The sequence below is a fragment of the Homalodisca vitripennis genome, unplaced genomic scaffold (assembly GCF_021130785.1).
Source record: "Homalodisca vitripennis isolate AUS2020 unplaced genomic scaffold, UT_GWSS_2.1 ScUCBcl_5152;HRSCAF=11751, whole genome shotgun sequence".
Taxonomy (NCBI): Eukaryota; Metazoa; Arthropoda; class Insecta; order Hemiptera; family Cicadellidae; genus Homalodisca; species Homalodisca vitripennis.
Window position 1 is genome coordinate 18,887 of NW_025781266.1, and position 12,672 is coordinate 31,558.

At 31.7% G+C, this 12,672-nt stretch overlaps 1 protein-coding gene across 1 annotated transcript; it reads left to right on the plus strand.

Annotated features, from left to right (window-relative positions):
• The first annotated feature begins 1,723 nt into the window (after positions 1–1,723).
• Positions 1,724–6,533, plus strand: LOC124373250 (putative inorganic phosphate cotransporter). The gene is made up of 7 exons (XM_046831635.1): positions 1,724–1,819; positions 2,495–2,582; positions 3,274–3,405; positions 3,438–3,502; positions 5,329–5,478; positions 5,592–5,724; positions 6,418–6,533. The coding sequence occupies exons 1-7, from the start codon at positions 1,724–1,726 to the stop codon at positions 6,531–6,533; spliced, it is 780 nt and encodes a 259-aa protein (XP_046687591.1).
• The last annotated feature ends 6,139 nt before the right edge of the window (positions 6,534–12,672 follow it).

The following is a 12,672-nucleotide window of genomic DNA, read 5'->3' on the forward strand; positions in this document are numbered from 1 at the left end:
TAAAGTGGTATGCCAAGTGTGTCTGGCTTAGGGGTGGTATTTTGTTATTTCCTTCACTTTATTGTAGTATAGAAATGTGTTAAACTAACAAAAATATGTCACTGCCCCATTGCAGGGCAGTGACAAAGATTTATATTATACTTTGAAGTTCTATTTATTGACCAGATTACGTGAAAGTCTTTGTTTCAAAATGCACCAATACCTAGCTTTTTAAAATGTTCTCATAGCAAAATTATCAACTTGTCAAAAATTACAAACATTGCTATTGCGCGTTCAACTGATTGTAACAACAATCTCTAATCCGGTAGATTGAATAAGTATCTTCATCTTACAATACGTTATCTTTAGTGTGTATCTTGAGAGTTTTGAAATGTGCCCTTTTTGGTCCATGTATATGTCTAGCTGGTCCATGTATACATCCTGCAAAACATTTTCAAACGTCTCATTTAAATACCTTCTAATATATCAAGATCCTTTTTCTCGGTCAGGCAAAGATATTTTGCAGACATTTTTGGTATGATAAAATTCTTATAATAGTCCACATTGTTCCACAAAAAATATAACCTAAGAAGCCGAAATCACTTAAAACGTCAGTTACGAAAATTAATTCATCTGAGCATTTAACGGAGTATATACTACCGCTCAGTTGATGACAAGATACAGGATACCTTTCGAATTAATTTACTTGGAAGTTCACAAATTTTGAATTAAGGAGCGGTCCATTGTGAGTCGCTCTCCTAGAACCAACGCTGACATAAAGTCTAGCGTGCCCTTAACCTTGTAATTAATAGCTTAAAAAGTTTAATATAGCGTTGCAAAATTAATTAATATAAGGGATATGTAAAACTGTTTACAATAAGCAAGGAACACTGTAAATGGAAACTAAATACACAATGCCAGTCTCGCTTTCTATCACTGTACGTTCTCCATCACTAAGTTCTTTACTTCGGCACAACCTCAAACTCATTAAGTGATATCGGAGCATCTATTTGGGATAATCTTTTTAGGTAAACTTTAAAAGTAATGCAAAAACCTCAACCTTAATAAAAAACCGTGTTCACAAATGACATACAATTTTGTTTGAGAAAAATATAACAAAACATGCACAATTTATTGCAAAATACTACGTGTTTGATATATTTCTGAATAATGTTTTGAACCATATATTTGGAAACCAAAAGTGGTACATTAGAGAAAATTATTGACTGAGAAGATAAAACCTTATTAAAAATTATACTTAGCTTGAAATGCGTTTTACTTATCAGCCAGTTAAACAGTTCGAGCATAATGGCAACTTTATTGTGGTGGCAAACTAAAACTCTATTCGGAATTTATTTCTCTTAAGACATTTTTATCATTGTTTGTTCCAGGATTCGGTACTCGGCACTGCCAGGCACTTTTGACGTTTTCCTCTAACGCCCTGGACTTCGCCATACGCTCCAATATTTCTATCGCTATTGTAGCAATGACCGACAATGCGAAGTTAAATCCTAATTTGCCGGTAAATAAGTTATTTATGTACTAAATTCATGTTTTATTTTTTTAAATTGACTGATCATTTTTATTTAGGCGGGTTTTTAGTTTAGCAACCCTTAATGAATTGAAAGTTCATAAATATTAGTTGAATTCAACATTGTACATAAGTAAAATATAGTCGTTGATGCACGACCGTATTTATATGTTGTAGGTACTGTCTTGGACTAGCTCCCAAAAGGGTATCATTATGGGTTCCCTCTTCTGGGGATATTTTCCTGACGACAGCCCCAGGAGGTCATCTGTCGCGCAAGTGGGGACCCAAGTACTTGATGTTCGCTGCCATGTTGGTTTGTGCCGTCATAAGTATACTTTGCCCCTTCATCGCTCTCAACTACGGTTGGTTCGCCTTCAGTCTCAGCAGAGTAGTTTCTCGGTCTCGCACAGGTACCTGACTGTGTAGTTCACAGTTCACCTTATAGTTCATAACTCAGATAGGATTCAGTTCTAAAAGAACACTCATGAAAATTGCAATACGTTACGTTCAGTTTTAATGGTTTTAATTTTTTTTATCTTTTTTAATTAAAAAAGAATGTTTTAGTCAAAAATTTTATCTTACAAAATTATACATTTTTGTACAGTAAATCCTGTACCATATAAATATTACCCATACTATATTAAAAGAGAAAACAATGAGTATTCAAGGTGACTCACCATTATTCCACCATTGCTATCTTAAGAAGGAGGACAACAAGTACAGGAACTTAAGGAGTAAATAAAAAGAAAATATGTAATTGGAGTGAAAAATGTGTTTATATAAACTTTATTGGAGTTCTTTAAGTAACGTTTAATCCTGAATCTTTTTAATGCTTACCAATTTTAGTTAAGAGTCACATCAGCCAATTAAAAAAATATTAACGAAATTCTGTCTATTTATTTATTCAGACAACAAACTAAAACTATTTTATAAACTATTAGCAATAAAATACAAGTAATATTTTCTTAGTAATACATTTTTCAGGGATTTTTGCTCCCTTCGGTACAGACTCACCTTGCAAAATGGACTCCACTGCAGGAAAGAAATAGAACAATAGCAATCGTGCTGAGTGGTAAGCAAAAAAATATATATAGTACTTAAAACATGTTTGCAACCCGTTTTACATAAAAGACAGTAAAAGCCATTATACTTCTGAAGTTAAAATACAACCAATAATAAAACATAATTCGTACTGTAATATTGTCAATCGCTTCCCCAATTCAAAGGTTTAGAATCTCAACTACCATGAATTCAACACTATAACACGAGTTCCACGAACAGAATTAGAGTTAAATTTACCAATCCCAGCGGATTGCCAAAAACTTATTAGAATAAAAGGTTCTTACCGATAGGACCTTTCTCAATCTTTACAATTTAGTTTGGCAATGATTCTGACTGCCTTCTTTAGGAGCTGAATCTTTATCTTTAAAATGCATAGCTTGCTCATCCACACTACAACCTTATTCCATACTAAAAGTGTGTGAGTATACTAGACCAAAATAGGCCATTTTAAAGACATCAAATAAATACAATTTCGTAAAATCTAATGGAAAAAACGCTGTAGATCATCGTACAAAAAACTATTAAAAAAGAATAAAAATTTTTAAACAGCAAAGGGTTTGGTTTACTTGGTTTTTGGTGTTTAGAAAAGTAATAATAAAAGACAGAAGTTAAAATATATTTTAAATAATAGCATAACATGAAACGCAGTACAAATTAAATTTAATTCGTCGATATTGATGCTTCAAATTTGATTGTTTCAGGTACACAATTCGGTACCGTTCTGACAATGCCCATAGCTGGGTACCTGGCCGCCAGTCCGTGGGGCTGGCCCAGTATCTTCTACTGTACCGGACTGTGCGGTGTATTGTGGTCTGTGGTCTGGCTGTTTGTGGGCGCCGGACTCTCCAGAATCACACCCTTCTTCCCATCAGCGACAGAGAGCGGGAGTATATAATAACTACTCGCATCGGAAGTTCTTCACATAGTCAAGTATTAATATAATAATTAGTACTAGAAAACTAATATCTTGAAAACTAATGCTGTACATGTTTACCTTTGACAGCATGAGCATTCATGCTACCAGGCGTGTTGTTTTTTATGTTATTTTAAAGTATACTAAATCTCAACATGTTTCTGATTAATATGTACCTTTGATAAATAGGGGCTACTTTAAAAGATCGTATTAATAATACCCATACTTGATTTATCTCAAATACACAGAATGTATCGCGAGAGGTTGGCATGACTTGAACAAATGTTAGTAGACACAAATGAATCAAAAAGTTCATTTTGATACATGCCCTATCTATCTTTCTTTATAGTATGTTTTCTCCATTTGTTTTCAATTTTTAAATACCGGTTTACTGCGAAAACTTGAAACTTAAAAACAATTCTACACATATTCATACATACAGTAATAAATCCTTTAATTGCTTTTTTTTTTGACTAATGGACAGAATTACAATATTCCTTTTCCTTATTTTCTTATGAGGTTTATCTTTATGGGGACCTCTTATTGAAAAAATATAGATTGTCAACGTTTCAAAATTTTTACTTTGTTGCCCTAACACGCATGCTCCAGTTTCCTCATCGAACTTCGACGTTCTGAAGATTGCCTGGTCAGTACTTTAACGTGCACTACAAGTTTTCTCTATCAATTCCTTCATGATGACCAGTAGGAATTGATTGACATATAGTAGTTTTTTATTAATTTTATACTTTAATAACGCAAATTAGGTTTCAGTGATAATGCCAATAACCTAGATTTTGCAATGCAAAACAGATAGACAGATTGGTGATTCCAAGGAAGAACTAAAAAAATTATAAATTCCTCAATAAAATAGATGTAGAATTAATATAATCCACTCTAAATATAGTGGTGAATAAAGTTCAGCACCATTCTGAAAATAAATTATATCTTAATGATTATTTTTTCTTTATTGCCATTCATTTGTACATCTACAAAGTACTTACCAAATTAATTGTAAATTTTAAGAAAAGTCCTCTACAAATTTATAGGTACTTTATTATTATCTGTGACCACTATTTTCGGAAGAGTTTTTTATTACCGGGGAACTAAAAATATAAACTATCATAAAACAGACTATCGGTTCTCGTGTCCTGCCTAAAGGAAGTCATAACGGTGAGGAGGTGGTCACTATGTTCCTAAATACTTCTTGTTATTACGCAAGGTAAAATTCAGTATAAATTAGGTTACCATAAATATGTTACTAGTAGTACCAAAGTTTAAGATAGCGATCATGAGCGCTCACGTGACTTTAGGTACTATCTCGAGAGGTGTTTTTCTTTTATCGCCAGAAGTGCGGAGTAGCGTCCAAGATCATGTCCTAGACTTCAACCTGGTCCATCAGATCACGTCGGTTGATCTGGCACGTGGTTTTGAGGTCGGAAAAGTGCGGATCGGAAACGCCTCTAGCCATCAAAGCGGGCTTTGGTGGCGCCTTCCGCAGCACCCTTCACTTCTGGCGAAAAAAAAAACATCCCTGGATATATTACTTAAATTTCAAGCTCAGATCACGTGAGTGATCGTTTAACGTTATATATTTATTATACGTACCTATTTATTTATGTATTAATATAGGCTAATAACATATAGTAGATAGGGACAGAGTAGATTCCTTCTCACAGACATCGCTTCTTTTTGGGAGGCAGAAGACAAGATCCAGTGGTCATACTGACGTAATATTTCACAATAAAATCTGTTCCTTCTAATGATTTCCTTTCTTTGAGTCCTCGTTTTAGAAAAATAGTACCTTTCGGATTAATACCAAAGTACCTAGTTATTTTCACCATAGGGTATGAAGACTCCATGGAGGCACATTCTTACATCGAGGCCAGTATGGGCATTGACTGCCGCTCATTTCTCTTTTAACTGGGGGAAATGGACGCTAATAACAGAACTATCCAGCTTCTTGAGACACGTTTATGGGTACGATATAAAAAGTGTAAGTACCGTTGTTGAAGATAATAGTTCATATCATGCTAATTAACATATAACCATAACACTTATAGGTGTAGGTTTTATTGCATTTCTTGGAAGAAAGTATTTATTTTTCAGAATGGTTTGCTATCAGCCCTACCTCCAGTATGCTGTCTACTAATGGTATTAGTATTCTCATACATAGCAGATTTCATAAACATGAAAGAATTCATTTCGCTGACTCTATCTAGGAAGATATCGAATTCTATAGGTGAGAGTTTTATAATTGAACGCTAAAAGGGATACTGTTGCATAATTATATATTGGATTAGTCTGTCTTTAGAAGTGTAGTTATAAGTACTAAACTATTTATCTGTTAGAAAGTTCAACACTTTCGTACTGGCTAACGATAAAAATGTATTTATCACGAATTAATAAGTAAATTGTAAACAAATAATAATAACAATACGTAAAAATGAAATGAATAAGGATAATATTTAAATAAAAATTATTATAAGCAATCAAATTATATAATATGAATCATAATTTTTTATTATTAATTATTTTTTACTAATCATCGATTGTTAATTTATGTAAATGGTAAAACTGGGAAGTAACTAATTACTAATTTGAAAGTTTTCTTATACCCTCAGAAATAAAAAAATCTATTTTGTTAAGAGAGCATTATTATTTAAAAAGACAAACAAATCTCATCTCAATACGTTCACCTTGGACAGCGTTTTCATATTAGCCATGGACAAGCTTGTGACAATGAATACTTGTGTGCTTTTCAATAAATACACTTAACAATAATTAATATATTCACTTATTTTACTTCAAAAGGATGTAGTAAGGTAATTAATTTAATTATTTATAATTATAATTAATTTTTATCTAATAGCTTTCATAGCATTAACCATGCGCTTTGAAATTGCATACTTAAAATGACTGTTTTATGTTTAAGCCCAGTGGGGAAGTGCCATAGGTCTGTGCACGATGGCGTTTGTCTCCAACCCAACCAGTGCGGTAATTCTTCTCACAGTCTCAATAGCTCTGACGGCGGGGGTCCTTCACGGGTAGTATAGCAAATCCTTTGGACCTCTCTCCCAACTTTACAGGACTCATCATGGGGATCACTTTCGGTTTGGGTACTCTGTCTGCCATCCTTGGGCCTTCCATAACAGGGTTTCATCGTCACTGATGAGGTAAGTTTAAAGGAGTGGTGTGGATGCGGTACGTTATCGGGATTTTTATGTTATTTGATTGAAACGGAAGTAAAACTGGAAAATTCAAATTTCAAAGATGGTATAAGAATTGAATAGTCAACTTTTAATACATTATTTTTTAAAGGTCTTTTTTCCGCTAGCTACTCAATTAATTTAATGGGGGAGGGACTGATATAACATCTTTATAAGGACTTCTAACAGCCCAAAACAATAGCTACTTTTTTGTTTATTACACTTTAAAAAACTTTCTTTTTAAGTCGTGAAATTTATCAACTGAATGAGTATCGTTACAAAAAGGTGCTTAAGGTGTTAACTTGCCCTAGGACAAATAAATCTTATAATACAAAAACATTTAATTTCCTTGGACCCAGATTGTCTAATAAGCTCCCTCAAAATAAACAAAAACTAATAAAATGTATACTTTAACTAAAGAAGTTACAAAATGGGTTTTGAAAATTGACAACATTGACTTCGTTATAATATATATGTATCTCGTATATATATATATATATATATATATATATATATATACATATATATATATATATATATATATATATATATACGAGATACATATAGTTTTATATGTATTTATAATCTTGTGTTCGTCGTGTGTATGTGACGGAACTCCTCCTAAACGACTGGACCGATTTTTTATTAAATGTGTTGTGTGTTTTCAATGGAATTCGAGAATGGTTTTGACTCACAATTTGGTTCCACTGGAAAATGTTTTTTTAATTAATTTTTAATTTTTTAAGTTGTTGATGATTTTGAATGTTTTACATTGGATCCGGCAGACTGCGCTACGACACGTAATACAAAGAGAACTGATACTTAACAGCTATTAATATTTTCAGTTTGAATTTCGTCAGAGGCACATGTGTTGGAATTTAAATTTGAGAAAATATTTACAATATTGTAAGGTGCTTTTCAATGGAATTCGAGAATGGTTTTGACTCACAATTTGGTCCACTGGAAAATGTTTTTTTAATTAATTTTTAATTTTTAAAGTTGTTGATGGATTTTGAATGTTTTACATTGGATCCGGCAGACTGCGCTACGACACGTAATACAAAGAGAACTGATACTTAACAGCTATTAATATTTTTCAGTTTGAATTTCGTCAGAGGCAGAAACATGTGTTGGAATTTAAATTTGAGAAAATATTACAATATTGTAAGGTGCTTGATCAGTACTGTAATGCAGATTGCAAACGACGACGTTATCTAATTTTAAATTTTGATTGCAACCAATGATCTATAGACCATCTAATGCACTAGGAATACTGTTTAAAAACGCTGTTATATAAAACCTACCTTATTGTATAAAGCTATGTATGTTTGCACATAAGGTAATTGAACCTGGTTACATTGAAAGTAAATAAAAAAGCCGAAGAAGATGCTTTATGACCGAAGTTGGTTTTCGTTGGTTATACTTTTTATTAATCGGGGCACACCCACACCCAACAAAAATACTGGAAATATATTAGATAGAAAATGAATTTAAAAAAAACGGAATTTGATTTTTTTATAACCAAACTAATTGAATACACATACACACACACACACACACACACACACACACACACGTGCGCGCGTGTGTATGTGTGTGTATATATATAAGTAGATATGAATATGGGGTTCCTAGGACACTTTTGGGACAGTCAGAAAATCAATGTAAAATACTGTCCATTGAACCATAAACAAATCTGAGAAATCAAACAGGAAATCACGAATGTTAAATAACCGAATCTATAGCTGTTTTACTGTTCAATGTTTGCTTCTACATTTATAAGCTGTTTTAATGAAAAAATCCAGAAATCTTAATGAAAAATCTATAAACGGAAATAATGAAATTTGCTAACATTCGCTCAACAGAAAATAAGACGATTTTTACTGAATTTTCTTTAATATCGTTCTTAATCACATCATAGGCTTAAAAATTTCTCAGAAACCACAACCACATAACAAATCGCGTTTGTAACAGCATTTTGAAAATCCATATTGATAATTATATCGTTCTTTGAACTAGAAATATTTGTCAAACTCTTTGTTGTATCAATGTCATAAATGGGTTCTATTTGCTATAAATTCTTTGGGGTTGTATACATTTCCATAGTTTTTGTAGGTAGTAACTTTCTTAAAATCTTGATACATCTGATACATGGATTCTGAAAAGACCACCGGAAATGTTTAAATTTTGTAATTCATCTGGATAATAAGAACCATTCAATTTTACTCTGATATTTTTTACATTCAAACTATCAAACTTTGAAGGATTTTTTTCTTGATTATTCTGTCTATCTGTTTTGAAAACCAATGATAACGAACTTGGGATTGAAGATATTTCTATAAATATTTGTGATATCGAACGAATAAGTTGTTCACGGAAATACCTTTTTGCTCAATACATTGCCAATCTAGAAAATTAAACGTGATGTTTTGAGATTTTATAATTTCATCAATCAACTGAATTTTTACTCGTGGTTTTGTAATCAATCATCGGAACTCTAATGAAAAACTCGTTAATTGTTTATTTTTCCATCAACAGGCATAACATTTCCAGTTGCAGTCTTCAGAATCACATCATCGTCTTCTGCTCTTATAAAACTTAGATAAAATCCTCCTTTATAGATCGGAATAGTAACATTTTCAAAAAATCCTAATCCAAAATGAGATAAATTTCCAGCTGCTTCAAAAACACCAAATTTAAAAATCTGATTCAAAGCCATTAGAAGTTTGAGAAATATACATCACTTTTTGAATACGAAATAGTTCCTTTAATTGTGCTTAATTGGCCACAGTTTTCGACTTCTTCTTATCAATTTATTGTGTTTTCCTTACTTCAATCTTAGAAAATAAAAACGGTATAAAATTATCGATTAATCTAAACATTATCAGTTCCAAGATATGCTTGACCATCTTGTTTTGTTAAAGTTCCAGAAATAATAAAACTGGAAGTTAGACGAGCAAAAGTTATCTCCAAAATCAATATTAAACTCAGTTCTTTTATTCGGTTCATTCAAATGTTGTTTACTAATTGGATAGAAATTTTTAAACTCCGCCCTTTTCAATATCGCCTGAATACTTTTTGTAGTCCACCATTTAATAAGAGAAAATTTCAAAATTCCTTTACGAAAATTTTTAGTCATGTAATAAGTGGATAAGAAAAGATAAAACTCAAAACTATTATCTACATTTTGGAATAATTTGTGTACCAAATACGTCAAAAATATTTTGTGAATCCATATTTATTAAGCAATAATTTGTTAACAACTTCTTTAAAATCTTTACCATTACTCAGTTCATTCAAAACAAAAACACATAAATGACCACACAATTTGTGGGGGATCTTTATAGTACTTGAATCTGAGAATCATTGTAGTAGACGCTTGATTTTTTCAAATATTTAATCAATTCTATAGGTGGTTTGTCCTCAATTCTTCCATACGAATCAAAATAACATGCCATTCTTATCATTTTTATAATAACAAATCCAATGCGTTCCACTTCCCATAATCGAGTCTAAATTCACAATTCCACATTCAAAATTTCTTAACTTTTTCAGGTAATGTATCTCTCATGAAGATTCCTCTAAAATGTTTAATATTTTTGCAGATTTCTTCCAATTCCCCGAATGTTAAAAGGTTTAAATTTTTTTCAATGTTTGATTTTCACGTAATTCAAAGTTTTTTCATCTAATCCAGATCCTGTAACATCTTTCCAACTCTTTATCTAACCAATTTAAAATGTTTCGAACAATAGGAATCACATCTTTTTTAACGATTGGAGCAGCTTTACGAAACATAAGGAACAACATTTTTAACAACTGGAATATTTTTCTCCAAAATCTAATAAATCTTTCAAAAGTCCCACCATTTTTTGAGTTCTTTTCAACTGATTATAAGAAAATTCTATTCTGGTTCCTTTATTGTTTTTCTTATGTTTTTCGAGTTTATTGTATTGTCTATTTGTTAAAAAATATCTTATCTTCGCCATTTTTTAGTTGATCTATTTTAAATTGAATACTAACGGGTATTTTCTTCTTAAAAGCGGATTTTATTTTTTCTTTCTGATTTTTTGCTGAAGTTTACGTTCACCTCCATTTATATAGTTTAAAATTTCAAGTTCTCTTCGATTCCCATTCCTAGTTTTCTCTTTAAAAACATTGCTCCAGCTGTTGGGAAGCGCAACAAATCTTTCACCTAAAACTAGCATCTTTTGATAAAAATCTATCCATTGCCTTATCTTGCAAAACTTTATCTGCGATATGTCTGGAATTTGTGTCTCTATGTTTTGCATAAAAAATATCGTGTTTCCATAGCAGCTTGATCTAATTTATTTATACCAGGATCTCCTCTTTTCAATCTTTTTTTCAAGTTTTGTGCCAGGTCCCAGATATTCATAGCCTGGTACGTGTAATTCAAAAGGTAAATTGTTGATAAAATCATTCAAAAGTCCACTACCCTCAATCATAGATGAACTTATTGCCGGCAAAATTCGTTTTAAATATTTAATTCCATCAGGTTTTTCAATCAATTCATCAAGTTTGTTCGAAATAAAATCTTTAATCGCTTTCTTTTCGTTCAAAAAATTGTTGTTTCCAGCCTTCTCTTGAGCATAAAATATATATTAATAATTCCATCGAGTTTTGTCAAATCGTCGATATATCTGTATTCAATCTTATTATCACTGTATTTTTCTCACACCTGATCCTTCGATTCTTTTTTCCCAAATTGGGTTTAATCAAATTGAGATATTTTTTACCTTTACTTGACTTTGGTTTCTTAGTTGATGGATCATTATTTTTGTAAATTGAAGTCAGATTCCCATAAAATTTCTGTATACTTTTTCAAATCTTCTTCAGAATATAAAACCGTCTTTTGGAACATCAGTGCCTGTTAATAATCTCCATAAACCTTGAGTTCCTTTATATGTTTTATCTTTAATAATGATATCATTATGTTCAAAATTCACGGGCAAATTTCCAATCATAAAACTTTTCTTTTTTCTGTCCCAATACAAACCAAATTTATCATCCTTTGCTCTAGGAAGAAAATTTTTTTACCAATTTCACCAAATTATTATATCCGTTGTTCCAGGACTTATTGGTTCAACTATGGTAGAGTCTTCAATGATTCGAGGTCTAAATGGTGTTGAAGATGGTAATTTTGGCAATTCAAACTCAGATTCTGGTATCGAAATATCAGCAAATGGTCGTACAACTGGAACCAAATTCATTAAATTTTGATTATCGCTTAAAACATTTTCAATTTTGCCCTCAACATTTTTTATTGCAGAAGTTACAGGTTGATTAATTTTTTTTGAATAAGTTCTTGTTCTTCTTCATCCATTCGGAATCTGTTCTTTAAATTCTTTGATTAATTTCTTTTCGATTTGATCAAGTTTTTTCGCTTCTTCAGAAGTTACGTTCGCCATTTATTTAGGAAAAATTTTGAAACGTGGAACGTAAAAACGTGAACGTGGAACGTAAAAAACGTGAACGTGGAACGTAAAACGTGAACGTGGAACGTAAAACGTGAACGTGGAACGTAAAACGTGAACGTGGAACGTAAAAACGTGAACGTGGAACGTAAAAACGTGAACGAGAACGTGAACGAGAACGTGAACACGAAACGTGGAACGTGAACACGAAACGTGGAACGTGAACACGAAACGTGAAAACGTGGAACGTACAAACGTGGAACGTGAACAGATTTACCGTTTTTTCTGTTATTTTCATAATGTAAATAAAAAGTAAAGATAATATAAAAATAATTGTAACAAATATTTTATCAAGTAGATTTGTCAGACCACTAAGCAGCATTTATATTAGAAAATTTATTCAAATATTTGCCATTTTTAGGCTTCAAAGTTAGATTAATAGTTAAAAATCCGTAGTCTTCCTTCCAAATTTTATCACATAACTCAATAAAGTGTTGTTAAAACTCATATCAGATCCCACATAATTGTTATAAATCTTTCTCGAATAGT